A 24,953-nucleotide genomic window follows, 5' to 3' on the forward strand; every position below is an offset into this window, starting at 1 on the left:
GTTTTTGAAGTTGTTTTTGAAATAGGCATTTACTGTAGCATTTGGAATGTGAAAAATAGTTTTTAAAAAACAGAAGCAAAAATAAGGAATCCAAACGGATAAAGTTGCTCACATCGACTTTTGACCATCAAACAATTTTTCTTCACAAATTAGCAACTAAACTAATTAATCAGCATACTCATGATCATTTCATCCATGATTGCTCTTAATCTATTAAATAATAGAATCATTTTTGATAAATAAAAAAAATCATGGTGGACAAATATATCCTTGCATTTTGACACATATTTTGATTATTTTGTAGATTTAGAACAATAATTAACGAAATGACCATGAATGAATTGATTTGTTAGTTTAGTAACTAATTTGTGATGAAAAATTGTACGATGATTCAAAGTCGAAACAAGCAATAGTTGAATGACTGGTGAAGATTTTTGCTCTAATTTTAATTTTTAATTTAATCTTATTATTGCTCTCTCTCTCTCTCTCTTTCTTTTTTATTTTTCGATCAACACTACTGTTCTTGTTATAGATTGGTTGGACATTGAGGTCCGTACAAAAAAAAAAAAAAAAAAAACTGTCGGTTGAGATGTCCTAACGGCACTTGGCGGAAAGCGTATCATACATGGCGCATCTGCGACTGGGTTTGGGTGATAAAGAGCATGGTGGGGTCAGGCCGTCAGGTCGAATTTAGCCTCATCCCTCTTACGTCAGCTCTGCGGTGTCAGAACGGTCTGCTGAATGAAATGAATTACGACAGAGACGGTGTGAGCTGTGCGAAATGAGGCTGGGATTGGGAAAGTGGGGTGGCGCGTGAGATGCAGGGTCACTGCATGTAGCCAAAGGCTCGTAGACTGGGTGTATATGCGAACACCGAAATACTACATGTGTGTTTAGGTCGGTGACTATTTACTAGGTAGAATGATTTTCTGCGGCACTTTTAATAATATGATATACGTGAAATAAAAACGTAATTGAATAACATATCTATGACATAAGTAAAATAGGATTTCAAAAAAAAAAAAAAAAATTTTGTTTGAGATAGGAAATAATATCCACGTAACTTTATTTGATATTTTCTGTACTTCTTTAAATTGAAAATTTAAAATAGTAAGTTGAGAAATATCAACTAGGGGTGTGTGAATATCAATTGTCATACGAGGTAAATATATAAACCAGGGAAATAGATATGTATGCTCAAGCATTGAAATTGTCTTTGTCATACCAATATGTTTTCAGGGGTTGTATGTGTACCCTCGTTTACTTCTACTATTTGATGTCTATATATATATATATATATTTATCACAGTTTTCATTGTGTCTTAAGTCAATTAAAGTGGTAAGATTGTGATGATATTAACCAAGGGTGTCAAAATACCATTTATCTACAACATAATAGATGAACCAAAGGAGTAGATGTGTTATATACGTGCATGCTTAAACAATATGAATTTGTACATTCGGATAACAAACGTGCATGGATTTAGGGTTTCAAATGTAAACCTTACAATTTTTTGAGAAGAATAGTCAAAAAAACTATTTGAATAACACAAAAATAAAACTCAACTTGATAGGGTCGCCTTCAAGCTGTTTCCCCTACCAAAGTTAGGAGTTCGAGTTCTAACCATGACATGTTAGCTGATATTTCTCTCTGGGTCTGTCTAACTAATGCTCGTTGGACATTCTTTAAAATATATTTTAGATGTCATATTTTTCTTTAAAATATAATATTAATTAGAAAAATAAATAAATATAAGAGATGATGGCTGTTAGAAAAACCCCTTCTCTCATTGCATGTGAGTTATCATTCCCATCATTTGTAATAACAACTAGATATAGTTTGTTGTTTGTGCTCATTTCAATTGTGCTAACATATCATCTTATTGGGAAGAAAAAAGAAATAGAAAATTTTTATTTTAAACGATATACAACATATACGCGACACATACATGTCAATTGATGGCCATTTTTTTTTAAAGAATTTTTGTATTTATATCTATCATTTAGACATGTTGTGATCGTCAATTTTTTTTTTTAAGGTGAGCTCCAAAAAAAAAATAAAAAAAAAAAATCAAACGGACCCATCTTCTCCATTGACCGTCTTCTAAGTGCAAAGATTGCCTCTCAATCACCAACCCGTGAGAGGTGGGTCAGGTGCGCTGTGTTTTCTGGGATAAACTGTCCTCTTTGTCTGTGGGATTGCTTTCACATTTTACCCGCATAACACACAATGATATGGCGAGCGTCCTTCTCATCAGTTGAGTAGAAGGAGGAGGAGGAGTTGGGTGATCTGGGCTTGTGAATGTTGAGGTGACTCAGGTGATGTGGATGATCATCAACACCGTACAAGTCAGTGATGGCCACAAAAGACAGACAAATAAAAATGAAAAAAGTGCATATAGTTTTATAATGAGGTGACAAAAAGGTGCCACTGTTTTCTCCCATGACACACTAATCACGCCAAAGGAATTACTCTCGTCGTTTTTAAGTTTCTCTCCTTTCTTTTGCGGTTTTGGACCTACGGTGGAGGCCGAGCCATAGTGCCAAAATAGCAAAACTTTCTACCATATGCTTTAATACTTAGATTTACATCATCACACTCAAGTAAGGTCTTAATTCATTTTTATCACATCTAAATATTATACATCAAAACTTCACCTCAATAGCTGCCTGTCTCCCTCTACTATTGGAGTGACCTAATAAGCAGTAATATTACTTTTGTCACAAGGGAAAATCGTTTAAAACTTTCTTTACATTTCATTAGATGAATTTTTTCGTTATTCATTTTTAAATTGTCAACTTTATGTGCTCTGCATGTTTCTTAAAAAACATATTCAAATTAGTAAAATTTGATTTCAATCTGAGTTTTCGATCACGTTATAGCTTACAATTACCGCATGACCCACATACAGTTTTTTTTTAATGTGCAAAAAATCATATCCCACTTTTTTTAGCAACAAAAATGAATATTAATTAGATCATATTTCACTTTTTCAGAAGAGAAAATGAATATAGTTTGGGTTAGATCCTAATTTTTTTTAAGGACAAATACGAATAAGAATCAAGTAATTTGTTTAATTACAAATAAGATCTAATTTTTTTGCCCCAAAAAGAATGGCCATGTATAGATCCTGTCATGGATTCAGGATAAAAAATTGTCAAAAATCTAGAATGAGACTAAATTTTACCGACCTGATTTTGTAAAAAAAATATAAAGTTACTATTTTAGAAGCGAAGAGCGGAAAAACTCATTTGGCGAAACGTGAGGGATGCTTGAACGAATTTCCATTGTCACGAATCAAACCAAGACTGCTTTTGAGTTTATCTAACAACATGCACACAAGTACATAATAATTTTTACATCATGTGGAACTTCACACAGAGGTAGTTATTGCAGTAATTCTTTCTTGTAAAAACTTCTCATAAAATTGCATGTGCAGCAGGGCGCAGGCGCGCGCAGCTGTCCCTGTCAATACTTCAATAGCGCGTCGGAGCTTTGTACCTGTGGATGAATGTTTGTTGTCTCTACTGAGGAACTCGTATCGGGTCCTGTTTGGCATCTCCTTTTCAATTTTTCTTGTATTAGGCCTTTGTGCTGATGATCACTATTAATGCATTAAGATTTGATGGGACGGGAGGCAGGATGGGTACCAATTTGTCACAATTAAATGTGACATTGCTTTAAAAAATCCAAATGGGTGCATTGCGCATTCATCTGGTCCGATAGTGGTTCAGTCTCTTTCGAGTTATCTTAGAACTTCTTCAGGTCTTCCCCTCCCCATAGTGTAGGAAGCTATCGTATCGAAAAAATATATATATATATATACACACACAAACACTAGGCATGTGATCAAGTGCTACGACACTACTCAGCCATTTTTCTTCGTTTTAGTCTGTCTTTTTTTCCCTCTCCTTTTCTTTCTCAGGTCTTGCAGGAAACAACTTTTTTAAGGATTAGTGGGCAGCTAGAAGTAAATGGCAATGGGCCAAATTTAATTATGTAGAAGTAGTTGTCACGCGGTATTTGAAGTCTGGATAGCGGATATTGTCCATATCACACATACGAGAAAAATCACAATTCTAGGAAAAGTCTTGGAGTTCTCTTGGCTGGCATTGGGTGTTGCTGTTGACTTTAACTTCGCCAAAGGATTTCGTAGGAGAAGGAAGAATAATACTAATTATGTTCAAGTTTTTTATTCCTTTTTTTAAAAAAAAAAAAAATTTTTCTACCAATTTAAAGGAACCATATACTATATGATTTATGACTAAGTTTATAGACGAAGCCTATACAAGCATATAAAGTAAATTTAGCAGCATTGGTGGATAGCAGTATTTCTGAAATAAAATTTGTGTTTCTTGTTGGGGCAATGGCCAATGGGCAGTCTGCAAGGGTTCTCGTTCCAAATGAATGCTGCTAGCATGTAGGCAATTTCTAGTTCTAAAAATAAAACATCAATTAACAAGTCCAATTTTTGATATAAACAGGACAGCTAAGAAATTCATTTCATTTTGCGAAAGAAGAAATCGATTTCGGTCATTGAGTGTTCCTATAGTAGTTGAGCTAACCATTCCATTCGTTTGGTTGGAGGGTTTTCAAGTATTCGATGATAGTCATTCCCATAGTAGTCATTCGAGATAGTTGAAGTTTCTTCTTCTTTTTTCTTGTTTACTTGGATTGTTGTTAACGGGATTCATATGGGGTTCTAAAAAACTGGAACTAATAGAGTATAGAAAGTGTTGGTGGATGGTGCACTATCATGGTGGATTGGATTGACTTCTTTGAGTTGGAGTTGGTGAAGATGGTGGTGCATTTATTTGCATATTTGTACAATTTGAGACAAATAATTTGTTCAATTTCAATTGATATTTTGGTTTTACTGAAATTGATTGCAAGAACTCGAGAGGAATCTTTGAAGCTACAGAGTATGAGTCCGTGAGAAATCTTCGCTGCTGCAACTGCAAGACAGGTCCGAGCCTTGTTTTGGAGCAAGAAAGGATAACTGAGGAAGAAAAATGGAAATCAATAGTTGACATCAAACAAACAAACAAAAAAAAAAAAATATTCAATAGATTCTCATTTTTTGCAGCACAATTACCAAACAAATGAAAAGGAATTGTCAAAAACCTATTGCGATTGAAGCCCTTTTGATTCTCATTGCCATTGTCATTCCACATCCCTTACCAAACGGATGGTAAGATTCATCCTGGAAGCACCTATATGTTATGCCCTGACATTCTAGTCTCAAAACCCAAGTTTGTCCCATAAAAGTCTTCTCTGTGTTGCATTTTCAGAACCATTTATCTATGAACATGTAGGGCATAACTTAGCAAAGAAGGGCAGTGAAGTTGTTCTGACAATCAGAGCCAGTCATCAATATTGACAAGCAAATTAAATCGACAAATGATATAATGCATTTCACAACTATCTTCAACACTGAATCATTGGTAACTCTTGGTTGTGATCTTTCAGTATGAATGCTAGGTAGGGGGATGGGTAGTATACAGCTACTCCAACAAATTTGAGAGTTACAAATATAAATACTTTTTCGCCCCAACCTACAAGGAAAGGCATGGTAGCTGGCAATCTAATGATTAATACTTACTCTCTCAATCAAATTTTATAGTATACTTTTCCTTTTTATTTCGTCCCGAAAGTATTTTTTTTTTGCTTTTTGACGTGGTAACTTAAACGCATAGCTCACTCTTTCCATTGGATATTTCATACACCACATATAGGGGGAAAAAAAAAGAAGAAACTGCATCTTCTACCTATTTCTTCACATTTTAATTAGATAATAACACAAGGGCTCTTGAATACTCTCATTATCCCCTTATAATTGTTTATAGGGCTTGAATTGTGAAATTTTTGTAAACAATTCTTTTGTTGTAGCTTAAATACATTTGCTAATCTTTTTTTTTTCAACTATCTTTTTATCTCATATATATATTGCATCATAAAAGGTGTAACAACAGTATTTGTTGTAATTATTGCTTCAGACTATGTGGAAAAGAAGAAGGGATCAACTCCCAAATCCCTGCGCACATTTATCAGGGAACAACTTTAGCTGGTGTTGAAGTTTCGACTAGCAGCTGGGTTGGGTTAGGAAAATGGAGGGAAGGTGGAGGAGTTGTGCCCTTGTTGTTTAGAATGTGCGGACAAAAATGCCCTTTGAAGAAGCACACTTGCATTCGTGTGAATTGGTCCTCCGGTTGCAAAACCGGAGAAACTGGCTAAAAGGGTTACGGTTTCCCACTTGTATAAGTTCAAGGGTTTAAAGTCAGCAAAAAATAGTTAAGGAGCTTAATTTTACCTAGACAAAGAGTTAAAGGGCCAATCAGATAATTTGCCCAGTGATATATCGTACTCAATAGGTTTTAAATTGAAGCATGCAGGTCGGAGCCTTGGCTGTGCATTTATACATTCTCTAATCTCTCGGCGTTGGATTTCAAGGACAAAAAGCCAACCCATGAAGGTTAGAGTGACTGAATGCGCAATTGGATGCAGAATGGGACACTATGTTCCCAGACCATAATGTCAATTTACTCAATCCGTACATTGTTTATTCCTGCCATTTCCTCCGTACTCAACTTCGTTATTAATTAGCATTCAAGAAGTAAATTTTTTTTTCGAAAACCATAGCTGTTATATAACTTATTTTATCCTAGATTACAGGAAAAAGAGAGCCTAAAGAGACTTATTGATAAGATGTACAAGTACTTGTTAGTTCAAGAAGAAGTACACAGCATTGGCTATACTAGTCGAGCAATGTCGAGTGGCATGAAAAAGGATACTGCCTGCTAGCCATAGCCCAGAAAAGATCAAGTAAGAATCTATAAATTGGTGAATCTGTATTCCAAGAAAGGCATGGGTTTCATTGCCCTTTTGTCCGAGGGTTCGACTAACAGATGCTCATTGCTCGTTAATAGGAGTTACAGCGTGTTTAAGTATACGATGCATTAAGAACTATAAGAAGCGCCCATTGAGCACTCTTTTGAAAAGTCCTTTCGCTAGGCTTTTAAGAGGAGGGCCCTCTCTGTTGTTTGATTTGCTATAGAGGTTCATTACGTGAAGAAAGAGGAAATGGATTAATTCAATTGGTTCGTTTAAATCAATACGATTTGGACTTGATCTTTGAGTTAAGTTAAATTGAGGCAGTTGGAACGAACGATTTCATGTATTCAATGGGACCCCCTTAAAAGTTTTTCCAATCAAGCATCAAAGATTATGACTTTAACACGACGGGTGATGAAGGGGCAGAATTGGATGGTTAATGAATCTGAAAATTGCAGGATCAGAAGTATTCAAAGGTATATATAAAAGTATTCAAAAGTGAGTGAGAAATGATGGAGGCCCTAGATGAATTTTGCAGACTGCCAACGTTCATGCCAATCAGGAGCCACATCACCAATGACCTCAAAATCATCGGGATGCTTAAAGTATGTGTGGAAAGCATATAAAGAGTTGACTAACTCCATTGTCAACCGTAATCAGGGGGGAAAAATATGATTACTTCAAAGGGTTAACTACTACAGTTACAATCCCGTACAAAGTTTTCTAAAGATGATCCATTAAATTATCAAAGAACTTGATGAATTGGGAAAGGAGATTAGTGTTTTGACTCTGCCAAATACCAATAGTAAACCATAATTAGTTGCGCTATCAATTCCAACCATAAATTGGAATTAAAACCGTAGACCATATTAAAATTGGCATTAAAATAGTAAGGTGGACTGAGACCCCCAGATTAAGATAATGGAGCAATGTAAGTCTGCCTGCATTAGAGAATGAGGTGTGAAAACCGTAAATATCATTTCCTTTTCCACTAGGAAGCAAATGCTTTTTTCCATGTAGTAATTGATAAAAAGGGAATTTCATAGTGCATAGCCTTCGTGAACGTAGAAACATTAATCAGAGATGATCGTGCGGTCCCGGTTCAATTTTCGTGCTTTTATAACGTTTAGAGTCTCTCCTCGAACAAAATTGAAATGAAAAACTGTATGTGGTTTACTCTGATAAAGATGTTCTTGAGTAGACCATTGGTTTCCATCCAAAACATCACGTCAGCTTGTGCCTGATCTTATTTAGACCAACATTAATTTGTGGAGATCAGATGAGTCAGCGGAAATTTGACTAATTAACTTACCAAAGAGTATAAATTTGATAACTTTTAACGAAAAATGTCTAAGCACCACCAATCAAGTTTTAATCTTGTTGTAATTAAGGATAGCGAAAAGACAGTAGTATCGGTATGCCCTGCATCTGGAAAAAAGTGTTGTTCGAAAATTACTTGAAGATTGACAAGAATTGAGGACGCCCACTTCTTTATAACTGTGTTTTTAAATTTGGACCGGATCGGCCGGTCCGACCAGACAAATCGAGAACTGACCGAGTGTCCGGTTTGAGTTACTCTAAAAAATTGGGTGTATAAAAATTCAGTCAAACCCGGGTTTGATCGGCAAACCGGATGAACCGGTTTTGGTGTCAAGCTTCTTTTTTTTTTTTTTTTTAAAAGGTCAAAGCATTTTCAATATTTCATATATCTCAAATATTTCATACTTTATAAAATGTTGTCCTAAATTTTGGTGTTATTTTTCAATCAAATCCATAATTTTAATTCTAAACTTGTTAATGTTCATTTAATAATATAAATTGCTAAGTGCTCATTATAATTTCTTTGTATTTTCTTATTAAATATATTTGAAACATCAAATATATATATATTTATTAATATTAACATGCTCTTAAGTATTTTACATACAATATTTAAATATTTAAATAATTTTTATTTATGACGTCATCCGGTTCAACCCCGATCGAATCCATTGGCCCTTGAGCTCGACCGTCGATGCCCGGCTCAAGTATGAAAGCATAGCTTTTATAGGGCATAGATTTTGGTAGCGTTTGAAATGTTTTTGTCGAAATTGTACATTGGAATTACAAATATTCATTAAAACGCAAAAGAAAAAGAAAAGGAGGTCTATACATAAAAGAGACAACCATTGAATCACTTTCTTCTCCATAGGAAAAGAGAACACAAGGCAACCGACAAGGTAAAATCCCAGAAAAGGAAAGAACTGTACAGACGTGCAGAGTTGAGGCTGAGCAATGGTAGCCACATCTTTATTCTGCAGGGGCCAAAAAAAATTGAAAGAAACATCAAAATCAATCTCATGATTCGTATCGTGTCAAATTGTAATTATCTTAAGCGACAATTATATTGAAATGATTGAAAAGGAATTAAGAATTAATGGGTCAATAGCAGTGAGCAAGATATTGAGATGTCATGCCTAAGCACTAATAAGACAATCCAATGACAGTTACGGCTCCAAATTTGAAGCCATACAAACTTATTCAACGATGTTTATATCTATGTTACTTATTGCTAATAGATAATGCTAAAACACTCAACCTCTTCCAGTTTCGACATCCAGAGTGATAAAGCCTGAGGAACTACAATGAGGGGTTTTTTTTTTTTTCTTTTCCTTCGTTTGAAAAAACACAAAAAATTTAAATCAAGATTAGCCATAAAAACAAACTGTACGATGATAGCAGCATCCTACTTCAACATAATGCGAGTACCAACAAATCGATCATGCCTAGCAAAAATATGAGCTACATTATATTGTTACATGTGAGAATATACAGGCATGTACTCAAAAGTTAGTTCAATTTGAGCTTTATTCTTGATTGCGATATCTTTGTACTACCAATTTCAGCTTTTTGCTTTTGTCCAACACATTCAACTGCTTTTTGTCCATAAACATACCACTAGTGGGAGGATCTTATAAACGTCTATGAATGATAGATCATAAATCGAATCATTTGATCGAAAAAATTGTCGTGCCATCATATAATTTTTTATCAACTAAATTTACTGGTTGAAGATAAGCGGACTCAAACTACTGATATCCGTCGCAGCCTCGCAAGATAAATTATCGCTTCTCGAGCCCCCAACTAATTATAGATAGTATCATAGAGGTTAACGACAGACATCAATAACTCCCTCGAGCACAATTTACAACCTTCTTCTTCGAACTGTGGTCTCCAAAGGGCAAGAGGCAAACAGTGAATGCGTGATCATATGCAATCCCAACGCCAGCCAATCATTATCAGATTTCCTGAAATGTGGTTTGGCTCCCAGAGCTAGTGAAGGGAATGGCCACCCTATGCCGGCAATTTAGTTGAAACTTCAAAATCATTGGTGCACGTGCACGTTGAAGCTGATGGCATACATTAGATAGACCAGAGCAAACCGCGTGGCAGCCTTGCTTTAGATCTCAAGGTTACTCGTTTGGGTTGCCAATTAAATTGTTCGGATTTCAGACTTGCGAGCGTCGGTGGAAAAAATCCCATAGATCTCGTTGACTTTAAATAAAGAAAATATATTGTTGACTCGCACCTACATGAACCATTAGGTGTTCAAATCATTCTACCTATCATGATATGATGATAAGCATAAAAGCCACCTGAAAACCCAAAGAAAAGGAACAAAAAATACAAGCTGCAGGTGATAAAGAGTTTTCGTCGCAAATTTTCAAAAGAATTTTTGTCAAAATTTTGACGATGAATCAAGAGAACTGCTAAAAATAACAAAGTTATAGAGCTTCAGCACCAGAGGCCGCAATTCCAAAAACCTTCAGGCTGGTGAAGCTTTCTCTTGCAAGAAATTCAATTACCTTAGCCTGTTCCATGCTAGCAGTGCCCTTGAATCCTCCCAGTTTTACAACTACAGCCCGCTGTAGCGCACAGCGGCTTCAATGGACGGTGGCGGGCGGGTAAGAGATGAGTGGGATTAAGAGTTTAGTGTCTTTTCCATAGAAAAGGAGAGGAATCCAATTCCCCTTTTTTGGAGATTTATGACAAAGGTGAATCCCTGAAATTCACCCAGGAAGAAGCTCTCTTTGATTACTCAAAATCTACTATAGAAGCAATAATCCACCCTTAACAGAAAATGTCTGTAATAATTGGAGTTAATAAGGAGAAATAAATACAACAATGTGAAAGGTGGCAGATATAAAAATTAACCAAAATTTACAGCACCAAATGCAAGCCAGTTACACCAACCGTCCAGCTCCACCAGCTCTCCGCGCATTCTCCTCTCTCTCCCCCTTCCCAAGGCAGGCGGCAAAAGAAAAACCAACATACATTTGAAACAATGAGCAATTGAAAACACAGAATTTATAAACAGGGGAGAAGATACAGTTCACAACTACTGGCCACTTTGATGTAACTTGAATACCAACTTCATGCAGATTTCCCTTTCTTCAAGACAACTCTGTGATTTAACTCTGATCTCTTTGTAAAACTTTTTTGCCCTTCCAGAGTCTTTCTTTTACGTACTCCTACACATATATGCAAGCATGTGTTAGAGATCCCCGCTACAGTATCATTGCAGTCTGAAAAACTCTAGCCTCCTAAAATTGGATATTTTACTTTTCTATGCAGTCTCTGTGCGAACATGTTGTGACACTTGTCTAAAGCTAAGTGCATGTTAATTCCAACACCAACAACTGTGCCACCACATTTTCCTGTTTTCTATTTAACATGATTTACATAACCTAAATTACATCGCTTTCCAGTCTCTTTAAACAGTTGTTTTCAATCTCCCTTGCAATATGCATATACTTGGTCAAACGATCATATCTCTTTCCAAAAAAAAAAATAAATAAATAAATAAAAGAGATTGAACTATACACTCTGTAGTTCCTTAAGCAACTTATACATATCTAAATTGACTTGACAGCACTACAGATAGCATGTATAAAAAAAGAAAATGGTGCAAGAGTACAAGCAAAAACATTTATCTTGAACTCACCAATCTATATCTTGTCAAAATCATCATCAAAGCCATCATCTCCATCATCTAGCAAAACAGAGAAGACCATTAGTGTGCCACAACTCGGCAATATCAACAGAAAAGTTACATTCGCTTGCCCTGGGGGGTGGGGAGTTGGCAATATCCATCAAAGAGGAAAAGGACTCAAAGCAGCATGTGCATCAACTTTCAAATCTTTACCTGGGCCTTCATCACTGTCTCCCGTATCTCCCAATAGAAATACATCCAAATCCTGCTCAGAGGTTGCATTTTTACTTTTCTGATTTGCTCCTCCTAAAGCTGCTCCAGAAGTAGTTCCAGCTGATGAAATTTCCTGCTGCACATTTTCTTGTTTTTCTCCAGTCTTTAGTTTCTCTTCCATGTATCGCTTTTCATAACTGTATCAAATCATACAAATTAAAATGGTCAGCCAAAATATCCTATCTCCTTGTCTCAGAAGAGGGTGACATTAGGGAGGTGGGAAGAGAGAGAGTTTATAATGATGTCCCAAGATGCTTGGAAGTTTTATTAGTCAGCATTAGCTAATTTTTGTCATACACTTTGAAAACCCTAAGATTCTGCCCTGTTCATGGGTAAAAGTACAAATGCTACATATAATGGGGGAAAAAACGAAAATGAAAAATTCAGATCAGGATTGTTACAAATTACTAGACAGAGTTGAATTACTATGCTTCCCTCCCATTGCCTATTGCTGCCATAAAGCAATGGACCTCTTAAAAGCTTAGAAAAGGATAACTTCCATCCAAGGAAGGAATGTAAAGTGTTATTTTTGTTTCAATTATATTTACCCCAATTGGATCTGATGTCTTCTCCACCAAAACATCGAAGGGGATGATAGCATATTCGAATTCCTTGACCAGTAAGTCAAAAGTTACAAGCAGTTTAGTTGTCAAAACATAACTTTGTCAATATGGAAAGGTAAAATAACACAAACATAGACATACTTGGGATAACTAAAATCATCATGTTGGGAAAGTCATTTATCTAAAATTTCAAGGAATACCACTCTTAATAAACTTATTCTGACAAACTAGCAACAATTTACTCCTGCAATCTACTTCATGACAAAACAATTTACACATGGAAACATCGAATATCTTGAATGTGACCACTTGAGAAACTGGACATGAAAAGCAAAGCCCACAGGTTAAAACAATCCAGAACATAATGAATCACAAGCCAACAGATCTCTTTGCTGTGTATGCTCTGAGAAGACCATGTTTTAAGTAGCACAAAAGGGGAACTTTGATTTGGAACAAGAAATACTTACGGGTCCACATGACTATTTACTAGAATAAAGTAGATACGCCAAAACTTCCTCTCTTTCATGACACGTGGGCACAGCTCATATCTTAAACTTTTGATTTCCTGCAAGACAGCAGCATTAACCACAGTAGATCAGCTTAAGATAGGGCTGAATTCAATACCAACCCAGACAGGTTCTATGTTAAACAATGCTCACTTAATTTTGTTGCCCTTTACCTCTTTGCCAAGAATAATTCTTTACTGATTTATGAAACAAGTATAGAACACTAATACACACATGAAACCAATCCACCATTTCCAGCGACAGATATGCCATGCCTGGAAGCAATAGCTTGTTTAAAGTTTTTCCCCATTTAGAAAGCAAATTTTAACTTCTAATAAATGTGAACATCTGAAATAATATAGCAACTTATATCACATCCAGCACCAACTTGGTACAAACTTCCCTACATTTTAAACAAGTTGAAACAAACAAGTGCTAAATGAGAATTAAAGTCTGTTGTCTTATCTTCGAACAACCATAGTTCCTGCTAATAAGTGGAAATGTCCAACTAAAAGAGAAATACTATATCTAACAGAAGTGATGTCATACAACAACATGAAGAAGTTAATCAAGTGTGATGTCATATTTTCTGAGGCAGGAAAGTAAAGAGAGATATTAATCCGGAATGTGCACCAATAACCAAAGTGGATAAAAACATTTCTTCTTCACTTTTTATGTGCTCAACCATGACACAGAAAATTAAGGAAAAAGGCTAGTTAGAAGGGCATTAATATCAAGAAACAACCTGCTCATCGCAATGAACAATGTTCTATAGTCCAGTACTTCCGGTATCAAAGAATCGCAACATATAACCAGAACAACAGTGTACCAAGCAGCTAAATATTTTGCTTGCAGTCAACGTGGCAAGATGTTTTAGATAGCCACAAGCCTAATCTCATTTAGCTTTTCAAGCCAAAGGAGAGCACTAAATTACTTCCAAAATTGAGCAGTCTAATTTGGCAGGGGAATATAATGTTAAGCCTATTTCTTTATCTCTTCCTTAAATACCTTCAGCAAACCTATTTCTTTATCTCTTTCAAATGCCTTGATCAATGATACTTTGAGAACAGAGACATCTACCTTTACAGTAGCAAGTACGAGATTGGCATGCTTCTCTTGCCATTCAGTGAGATCCTGTCTAACATTTGAGACTGCAGGAATATCAGACACTTCTGAATCATCTGCAGGAGACACCAACTAAGATTAGCCTTTTTTTTTTTGGTTAAGGTAACAAAAGACAATTGTGCGAAGAACAAGACATAATTGATAACCATAAGTTAATTATGCTGCATGACAAGGATAAATATAACAGTAAAACAAGAAGGGGCCAAATAATTTGGCATTAAATTACAAAAAACCACTAGCAGAGACTAAACAATCAAAATAACAGACTCATAGAACTGTCATTGCAGCAAAATAAACAGAATCGGGAAGAAATGTCAAGAAGATCAAGCGTGCTAACTACAATGCTGGCGTGAGTTTCAACCTCCACACTTTCCTTCTACAGATATGCCTTTGGTAATTGAACAAGAATTTACACGTTGTACCCAAGTTTGTTCTTCAAAGAAACCACATGATACTTCTACCATAACAGCTAAACCCAATTCAACCACATACGTAAGTTAACTAAATCAATGACAAATAAGCTACTTCAAAATCAAGATAAGAATAACTGCCTAATTGTAACAAAGGAAAAAAGAAAAAAAAATAAAAAATTATATAATAAAATCGATACTTCTTGATTAGAAAGCTGATATATTCTAACAACCTTTTTCTAACAACCTTTTTCAGTAAACATTGTCCTGAATCAAAACCGGTATTAGCACTTATATGCCAATCATTGCCACAAATTATCTAACATTTTTTTGCATTCACAAATTTGTTATTCACTAGAAAAATATGCATGAAATACAAGCAACCAAATACCAGAAAAAAAACACTTCTTTTTATTAAAGCAATCTCCGATTCAAATATTCAGAAGAATTACCACAAATAAACTCAATAATTAGAAACAAAAACAATTATTAACCAGCATTATCGAATTGGAGTATATAACAATCTCTACAGAAAAATCCTAAATTCTCAAAAGCTGAATCTGCAACAAGAAAACCGCAACTCTCAATCCACATTCTCCATTTCCCTGATTCCCACAACCAGCAAAGATCAAAGAAACAAAAAGAGAAGCAATTTCGTCAAAATTCACTGACCTTCGAGCGGAAAATCGCGAAAAGTATTCATCGTAATGCTTTGTACAAACTCTCTCAACTCATCGGTAACTCCAAACTTCTCCAGATCAGCGGCCGAAACCGCCGGAGGAGTCGCCGCCTGAGAACTTGTATCGACGAGGTTCGACAGCGCTACGGCTGCCGGAGGAAGTTGAGACTTGATCTGGTCGGCGCGTTTTAGAGCTTCAGCGGCGATCTCCTTAGACTTCTTCGAAGCTTCGGCGGCGATCTCCATAGACCGCTTCGAAGCTTCCGAAACGACGTCGGAGAGCTTGGAGGAGCTAATTCCATTAGTCAGTTCCTGCGAACGCTTCGCAGCTTCCTCGGCGAAGCTCCGAGCTCTTTGCCAGAAATCCATTATTCAAGCAATTTTCAGTAGGTTAAGGGACTTTTATTTTTATTACTTTTACACAATTTGCGATATGAATTTGGATTCTGAATCTATTGATGATGAACATAAGACGACCTTTTCTTCCTACTATAAGGCGATTTTAAGATGAGCAAATTTGCAAAATAGTCCCTCATATTTGTTGTTATCTCTCTTAATTTGTCACAATCAAAATAATTGTTTTTTGAGTCCGTCATGTACTCAACATTTTGCTATTTTCATCCCATTCCTCATATAAAAGCTACCTTTTGGTAGGATTGCTTTTAAAACGAAACACAAAACCAAATGCATGTTAACCTCAATAAGAAAGGTGTATATAACATCAAATGTTTCTCACGCTTTCCTTTCTATTAATAGTTAAAAGATAAAATAAACTACTTTGCATCAAGCTCGGTTAAATGAGAGTTTTTCCAACATTAGTTTGTTTGTTAAATAAGTATTAGAATCATTGCAAATAGGGAGCAACAAACAACATTCACAAAAGTTTATTAATTTTTTCAATAAGTATGAAATATGAATTTGCGTATAACTATTTCAAGTTATATTTGAAATTTCACAAAAATTAAGACTCGCGAGAGCAGTCATGTCAGATAATTTTCGATAGACTAAAGTAATGCATACATGCCTTTTTCTTTGAAGAAAGGTGATGTATGTTTGCAGCTCAAACTAGGCATGATTACAAGTAGGAAAAGTGATGTGAAAAGGGGTTTTGAACCATTTTTGGTTTTAAACCTACGAAAGTGTTTTCGAGACCAATGCAGTCTCAAGTCACTTATAAGTAATCGACTAAAACACAATAATAATTCACAAATGTGAGGACATTTTTGCATAACTCCTTACAGATAGACTCTGAAAAGGTCAAATTACAGTGGAGTGAGTGGGGCGTACGGTTAGGGTCTTGGAAGAGTGTGACGGGATGCAGCTGCGTGGGGGACACATGGGCCATCTAGTCCAATACGAAGTTAGTCAATTGGGCATTAAAGAGTAACCAAAACTCTACTTGGGGTGCACGCGATGGATCAAATTATCTTATCAACGTTATTCCCTCCGTCCCATTTTGATAATCTCATTTTCTTTTTTCATCTGTCCCAAATTGTAGTCCACTTTTCAATTGAAGAATGTAGTTGTATTTTAATTTTTCTAAAATACCCTTATTCAATGTAAGTTGTTGTTACTATAAACCTACCCCATTTAATGAGAGTTGATTCTTTTTTTACCATCAATTCAAGTTCCCATAAAGTTGTACCATATTTAATGTAAGAGTATTTTAAAAAAATAGCAATCTAAATTTACTTTTCCAACAAAGTTAATTACTTTTTCTTAAACTGTGTGAAAAAAGAAATGGGACTATTAAAGTGGGACGGAAGGAGTATAAAAATTCGGGCTTTATTGAAATTGTAGCTTGTTAGCGGGCGTAGACATTCGTCTGAATCCGCGGTGATTTAGTTTCCTTCGAATTCTTTTCGACCTCTTTAGATTTTCTCTAATATAGAGTAAATGTATGTCTATCGTGTCCGGAAAAAAAAAAAAAAAGGCATTAAAGAGTGAATACTGCATTCTGCTGTAGCCTAAGAATTTAAGAAATCATTCTACAAATTTTTTTTTTTTATTTTTCCATCTTTCTTGTGAGAAGTTTGAAAATTTATAATGTTTATTTAGAGAAGTGATATTCTCAGTCCTAAATCTTGCACTTCTCGGTGGTATTTTAGTCATCAATAGGTAAATTGGAGCGCGAGACAGCGAGAGGCTAATTTAAAAGTGCAAATATCAATTCTCATGCATTTATTTGTTAGCTTTTTCCTTTTTGGTTGTAATGAAGTGTTGATTGTGATGGTACTCCATAATAGTTTTGGGTTTCCTGGGGGTTAAGTGTTAATGGCATGGAGAAAAGTCTTTGGCGCCTTAAATATCTTGCTGCAATAATTAACTCTTGTAAGAATTGAGGCGCATCTTCATTATTCTCTGTTTGTGCTATTGCCTGAGAGTGGACAGGCAGAGCTGTAAAACAAAGTGGGGATTCCTAATCTACGCCAAGTTAATGGAATTAGTTATACCTTGACGTATAGTACAGAGTTGGTGTGCTCTACTAAATGTCTCATCTCACGCAAAACAAAGTACTACTAAGAGGGGTTATTGTTAAAGATTAATATTTTTAATCTCAATTACCGCTGGAGTTTGCTCAGTAATTAGCGAAGGCCTTTTAGATAGAGTCTTTTCTTGCTACTAAGTTTATGATTTTTATACCTAATAGTAATTGACAGTGGAAAGGGTATAGAAAGGAGTGGGAGGATTAAAATGAAAAAAAAATTCCAATTCTGAATAAGAAAGCGTAAAACTAAAATGCAGCAATTATGCCCAGCTAAAGATGCAGCTCTATCTGGGTATTTTTACAAGGGAAAAAAAGGGACAACCAAGGAAGTGGATGCAGAAGGAAACAAATATAATCAAAGAAATGCAGCAATTAAGGCTGCATACGGGTCGAGTTGGTCGCGAGCTAATCGCAAGCAAATTGAGTTAAAACTCCATTCGATTGATAAAAGTTAAGTCTAGTCGTTTGATAAAAATTAAGTCGAGACACTGACTTGATAAAATCAAAGTTGGATTTGATTCAATTGTTTGCAATCCTAGCCAGCAACTTTGCAAGACGGAATATTGACGGAATATGTTGCATTTGGTACGAGACTTGCAACTTAGGAATCCTCCATCGCTATGCCCATTAGTTAAGCCCATGCCCATGTCCAATATCCATTTCAAAACTAAGTCAAAATTAGAATACACATATGAACTGCGCTTAGAGGTCTGCTGCCTTAACAGGTCCAATATGACTAAGTCCATATGCTACGGAGCGGTCTATGGGCGCCTCCGAATACATTAGCATCGAGGACCATAGGAAAGTGAAAACCGTGTGGGCAAAAGGCCCATTACTCAAATTTTACTCAAATAAAAGAACATTACTCAAATTTTACATCTCAATTGTCAATTAAAGGCCGAAAGGTAGTTAAAGAACATTACTCAAATTTCACATCTCAATTGCAGAACGGATCTTCTGTCCCACACTCTGTACCACTTTCTGTCCCATTTTCTATTATATTATTATTTCTCATACATAAATATCATGTTTTAGTTCTTTTTTGTTTCTTTAAAATCCAATAACTATTAATTGAGTAAAAAATAAAATCTAACAAACTCAAAAAATCAAAATGCATAAAAAAATGAGATTTTTTAATGAATTTTTTGCTATATTTTTTAATTTTCTATTATATATTACTTTTTTGAAACTGCTGTATTTATTTTTTACTCAATTAATAGTTATTGGATCTTAAGAAAACAAAAAAGAATTAAAACATAATATTTATGTATGAGAAATAACAATATAATAAAAAATGGAACAGAGAGTGGCACAAGATGTGAAACAGAAGATTCGTTGCGTCTCAATTGTCAGACCGTGTTTACAAATGGGACTGTAGATTGGTAGATAGTCATTTGGACAAAGGCACCACACAATATTCTCAATTCTAGAGGCACCTGATTTTTCTGATCTGACATCATCTCTTCCTGAATAAAAGAAAGAAAACTATGTGGTTACTTTACTGTCTAAAAGTTACTTGTAAGCAACTTTTGAATATTCGATCACGTTCCGATATATATAAAGTGATGCGGATAGAGACGTGAAATAAATCACCAAGAACGGAGGGAAAAAGGAAAAAAAAGTCACCATGCAATGCATTTGTTTTATTTAGAATTATAAATGAATCGAACTGTTCATGAGCGAACATAAAATAAATCACCAAGAACTGAGGGAAAAAGAAAAGAAAGTGACCATGCAGTACATTTATTTTGTGACTTTTGTCCCTAAGTAATGTAAAATTATAAATCCCAATTGCCCATGTGTACTCAAATATCATGCAAAATTCCCTCCTCTAGAAAATTTCTGCTTCTCAATCACTGGGCATTGGCTCAGTAGCCACCACCTAGTTGGTGAGGTAAGAGGCAGGGGTTCAAACCTTGTCTCGCCTTGTTTGGATTACAACTTTTCGTCGGAAAATTACGCTATTTTTTGTGATCACATTTTTCTATTATTTTTTTCCCTCACATACATCAAATTGCTACAATACTTTTTCCATGAAAAATGCAATCCAAACACAATCTTAACCTTACCTCCCACCAAAATGCCACACCAAAAGAAATTCAAACAAGTGTATTATGCATCCGTCTGATTCAGTGATGACTCAGTGATAGATTAGGTTTATCGTCTTAAAAAAAAATTTTCTGCTTTTCGATTGTCTTGTAACAATCTTCTGCTTCAAATGTGAACTGCCATGGACTAAAGTCGGAAAAAATTGCTCCTGCTATCCGTTTAAGTGCCCATAGTCTTCAATAAAATAAACAAAAGTAAAATGCCTTTTATGGAACATGAGTACACAGTACTCAACATCTTGTCCCAAGAAAAACATAGCCAAAGATTAAAGTTGTCGACTTTGTCAGAAAACTGCCACTTGGATGATGCCAATGGTATGTTGCACTAAAAGGGTAGCCTAAACTTTTTCCTTGCTGACAGCATCACTTCCTTGATCTCATTAAATTATTTCAGACTTGCTAGATGTCCACCGACTTTCTCCAGATTCAATAAAAGAGCTCAACTCCTGTCTGTTAACTAAGATTTTGCCAAGTGTATGTCGTTTTGTCACTCTGTGATTGAGGAAACTTAGAAGCCCTGTTGAGTCTTTAACTTCTCTCCTCGCTTGAGTGTTCGCAGAATCAGAAAAGGCTCTCTGTTTTTCAGCAGTTTATTTTGGAAAGAGTCTCTTTGCGAGAAAGGTATTAGTAACACGTACGAGCCTTATTCTTAAGCTCTTTTAGGTGCTATCTGAGTAAATGGATTCTGTGATTACTTTGATTTTCCTGTCTTATAATTGAGGGCCTGATTCCTGTTAAATTTGCCATCTTTTATGTTGCTTTTGATGGTTTTGTTGAATTACCTGGCTCATTTCTGATGCTGAAGTTGTTTTTAAATTCTTGAATTCTCTGTTTGTGTTCGCTTGATTCTAGCACTGAATTTGATGCATTCAATTGTATCCATGGTTGTGCCTTGTGATGATTTGGGATTTCCTAATTTGGATAGCTTATATCCGAATGTTATGTTTATCTTGGGATTTTGCTGAGATTCTTGAAGTTTTGGTGTTGTTAATTCAACCATTGAGGTTGATTTACCCTGTAGTGGTTCTGAGATTTCATTGCGTTGGATTGTGTTTTCAGGGGTTTCGGTTTCTGAGTCTTAGGATATGTGAAAATGGTGATATTTAGCGTGAATTCAAAGAGGATAAGAAGACCAAATGTTAGGTTATGGGAAATAGGTGATCTACCTGCAGCCTTCGCACGTGCGAGTTATCATAGAAGTGGTGCAAGTTTAGGGCAGAAGAGATGGAAAAGAAAGTTTTCTGACGTTGGGGAGTCAGAATACCTCCAGTTTTCTACTGAAAAACAACCTGAGCATACAATCTTGGATCCTAGTGTTTCTCCGAGGATTATCAATGATATCCAACATAACAGAGAGAACAAGGACCCTAACTCTTTAAAAGTAGCATCTGAATTTGTCAATTCAGATGAAAGAAATATGACCAATTGTAATCTGGATTTTGGAACCATAACTCGGAGGTCTAGGCTCATGAAGCGAAGAAAACGGAACCCTAATAGCACTTGTAGTCTATTTGGTAATCCTTGGAACTCAAAAACTGGTAGGCAGAAAACTGTTCAAGATGAGAAAGGTTATGGGTGGAATCAAAATGTTGCATGCACATCAGCTGCTGATTTAGACATCTTTCCTGTTAATGGCTTTAAGGATTCTTCGCAGAATGAAACATCAGCAAGGAGCAAAGAAGCTTGGGAGAACGAGATTGATGACCTGAATAGTAGGGGGCCGCTGCAGAAGCCCAGAGGCTTCTCGATTGAGGGTGCTTGCTATGAAGAGAATGCAACCTTTCTGCAATTTGCTAGAGGACACAATGATAAAGAATCCAGTGGTTGTGATGTAAATGGTGTCAGCCTATGGCTGGAAGAGCTTGGTCTTGGTAAGTTTGCTGAATTGTTTGAAATGCACGAAGTTGATGAAGAAACTCTGCCTTTTCTTACTTTTGAAGATTTGAAAGACATGGGAATTGTTTCTGTTGGGCCTCGTCGGAAGTTGTTTAATGCAATTCAGCAGCTAAAAGGAGGCAGGTAAAGGTATCCACATAACAAATGGCTCTGAAGAACCCTTCTGTTGTGTGTTCTTATTAGCTCTTCTGTATGTGTCAATCATGTTCATATTAGCTCTTCTGCAAATGACAATCTTGTAAATTGTAGGTTTGGAACCTTGTATATACTTTTGACTAATCCTTGCCAGTCCTGCTATGGCTTAAATAACTGGGTCACTTTTTGTGTTAGACTTTCACTTTACTATGTAAAGCAATAAATAAAGAGGCAAAGAAGTTGAGCCGTGCATTTGCTTCCACTTTTCTGTTTCAAAAAGCATTCCCAGTGCAGTCAATGGATGATCGTAAAACGCTTCAGTGATTACTTAAAGTTGATAATCATGCAAATGGTATAATCAATATCTTCTCTCTTTCAATAGCAATGAAGCCACCTATATGTCTCAGCTGCAATGCAACTTTAACCAAGTTTATCTAAAGCTTTTCTTATGCGTCTGACTGATCTTCTGAATTCAGTTCATAACAAGACTGCTCTGGTTCAAGAATGTTAGAACTTGGGACATTAAGTCTCGTCTCAAATTCTTCTGCTTTTAATGGTTTGACGCATGTCTTAAAATAATTGTCCATATAGTTAAAAGCAGTCTTCTGTTTTCAAAATAGCTCGTATGACCATATCCATTCTTGATATTCTTTCTTATTCATAAAAGCCTCATACCAGGTTCCCCATGAATTCTCTGTTGGGAAGAAGTGGAGAAAAGGACAGGATAATGGGTTTACATGAATCTTCATTGAGGCAAATATGTGCAGCATCTCTACTGTTGTTCTCCTTTTCACTTGCATCTTTTTGCATCAATTAACATGGTTGCTTGAATCACAGTGGCTCAAAGTTCTCAATATCTAAATATGCATAGATAAGAGAACTCTCTTGTTTGAATACAGTGACATTGTTCCATCTTTGAGAATGCTCGTTAACACACCGTAATACTACTTTGGAAATTAATGTGCAAAATTCAGCTCCAATGTCGGTATTGGAGTAATAATACATGAAGACGGGGTTGGTGGTGGGAGCTAACTTAGTTTTGTTTTTTTTGTGCACAATTTCTGATTTTGTAAGCAACTCCATTTTCTTCAGGCATGTTGGTGTTTGCATAAAGCTCATGAGTTTCAAAATCAAAGGTAATATGAGTTGTCCTTTTGATGTTTGTTGGCATCATCTTATTCTGGTTATGGTTGGAAGGACATCCAGTTTCATGTTTGGCATGCTAGTTTTCAGGAAGTTATGGGGTTATACAGCCTAAGGGAGTGCTCAATGTCAATTGAGGAAAGCTCCCTCCGCTGAATACAGGAGGAGATTTCAAACTAAATTGCGGAAGTGTTACTTTTACCTCCTTTTAAAGCATATTGTTTCATCTTATGGCCAGTTGTTTATGTCCCAAAATTTTTGAATGTGACAAGATGCGTCTCAATAAAACTGTATCAGTGGGGTATCAGTTGCAAGAGTTTGAAGATTAACCTATGCAACGAGGTATCTAGTATGCTTTCTTCTGTGTCTCGTGAATTGGGATTCAGCCGGAAACGGCTTGAATTGCCCTGATAGTACCAAATCCAGTGAAATCTTTAACGCTAAAAGGGTTCCAATACCATATTAGCTTTTGACTGAGCCCGATTGTTGCCGTTGATATGGCAGAGCAGTTGAATCTTTGTGATTGGAAAATCTTCCAACTGGAGATGAATAAATTGATGTAATGTTTTGGCTATTCACTCAGGCAAGGTGTAATTAGTTCTGGATAAGCTCCTGCTGCTTTCGAGAACTGCAGAAGAACATGTTATTCAACTTACACGTCTGCAATGATTTTAGCTGCTTGTACAGACAGGTTAAGGATTAATATGTTTGCTTTTCTTTCATGATGATGAGATAAAATGCAGGGTATTTGATGTTTGATGATTCATTCTCATGCATTTCGATGTTGAATCATTAGCCTGCAGATTTGATCTTCTTTCACCAATACTACTTTTACTGTGGTTTTTCTCTTTCAAATTTTAGTCAGTTTTCCATAGAAAATTTTTTTACATTTTTCGTGAACATATTTTTTTTCGTGAAATTAGATCTTAATTTTTTGCTTCAAATAATTCCAAGGGTGTGAAATTCTTCCAACATGATCTCTGTAACTTTGGTGAAATCGACAGCCGAATCTCTACAATAATATAGAAGAATACAAGTTTAACTTTGTTAAGTTGGACTTTTGTAAAGCGTAATCTCCCGAAGAATGTTTTCATTGATTGATTCCACTAATCTGCATTGACTTCGCTGTCACTTTCATATGTTACTTTACCCCGCCCTCTGGGTTGTATTTCTTTTTCCGAGCCTTAGATCTTAATTTTATTTATTTGCCATCCAAATTTATGTATTAGTGCTCATTCAAGCTAATGTAGTTTTTTTTTTTTTTTTTGATAAAAAGTAAATTTCATTAACGGATTGTTAGAAGCCATTCAGTTATATTACTGTCATAATAACAGGTTCATGCAATTTGGTGCTTTACCTTTTTAGCATCTATTAGGATAGCAAATTTCTCCAAATAATAATTCACTTATTTCACCTACGGCATAAACACATTTTTCAACACATTTTTTTATATTTTTAATTACGTTTTTATTTTATATACAGCACATTACAAAAAATATTACAGTAATTATTTTAAATAATACTACATCCAAACAAATCATTTCGCATATTTCATTTTTCAAAAATAAATCATATTCAAATAAACTTTGGGTAATAAATCTCGAGCCAACAAATATGTGGATATGATATAATAGCTAAAACACAAAAAAAAAAAAAAAAAAAAATTTCTCTCATGATTGAAATCAAGAGCTACGCACCCTTGTCTTCCTAATAAAATGTATTTAATATGTTACATGATATGTCATGTGAATAAGTAAAGAAAAAATATGAAAAGGAAAAAGGAAAAATCGTCCAAAACATCCTTCATATTTTGTAAAATGATT

The 24,953-nt window shown here is 35.5% G+C and overlaps 2 protein-coding genes across 4 annotated transcripts; one reads left to right on the forward strand and one right to left on the reverse strand.

The window, feature by feature from the left end:
* Window positions 1-10,942: 10,942 nt before the first annotated feature.
* Window positions 10,943-15,830, reverse strand: LOC113740288 (uncharacterized). Its single transcript, XM_027267858.2, has 6 exons — window positions 15,354-15,830; window positions 14,227-14,327; window positions 13,108-13,205; window positions 12,018-12,214; window positions 11,817-11,864; window positions 10,943-11,343 (listed from the first exon to the last, which is right to left on the reverse strand). The coding sequence occupies exons 1-5, from the start codon at window positions 15,727-15,729 to the stop codon at window positions 11,821-11,823; spliced, it is 816 nt and encodes a 271-aa protein (XP_027123659.1). The 5' UTR covers window positions 15,730-15,830; the 3' UTR covers window positions 10,943-11,343; window positions 11,817-11,820.
* Window positions 15,831-20,161: 4,331 nt separating this feature from the next.
* Window positions 20,162-23,896, forward strand: LOC113738678 (uncharacterized). 3 transcript variants are annotated; one of them, XM_027265917.2, is made up of 4 exons: window positions 20,166-20,577; window positions 21,016-21,975; window positions 23,080-23,123; window positions 23,221-23,896. In XM_027265917.2, exons 2-4 carry the CDS (start codon window positions 21,050-21,052, stop codon window positions 23,265-23,267), a joined length of 1,017 nt encoding a protein of 338 aa, XP_027121718.1. In that variant the 5' UTR covers window positions 20,166-20,577; window positions 21,016-21,049; the 3' UTR covers window positions 23,268-23,896. The 3 variants fall into 3 exon arrangements, with proteins under 3 accessions (XP_071901882.1, XP_027121717.1, XP_027121718.1); XM_072045781.1 differs by having other exon boundaries at window positions 20,162-20,590; window positions 23,080-23,896; XM_027265916.2 differs by having other exon boundaries at window positions 20,165-20,577; window positions 23,080-23,896.
* Window positions 23,897-24,953: the final 1,057 nt, after the last annotated feature.

This window comes from Coffea arabica, chromosome 4c (assembly GCF_036785885.1).
Source record: "Coffea arabica cultivar ET-39 chromosome 4c, Coffea Arabica ET-39 HiFi, whole genome shotgun sequence".
In the NCBI taxonomy this organism is placed as follows: Eukaryota; Viridiplantae; Streptophyta; class Magnoliopsida; order Gentianales; family Rubiaceae; genus Coffea; species Coffea arabica.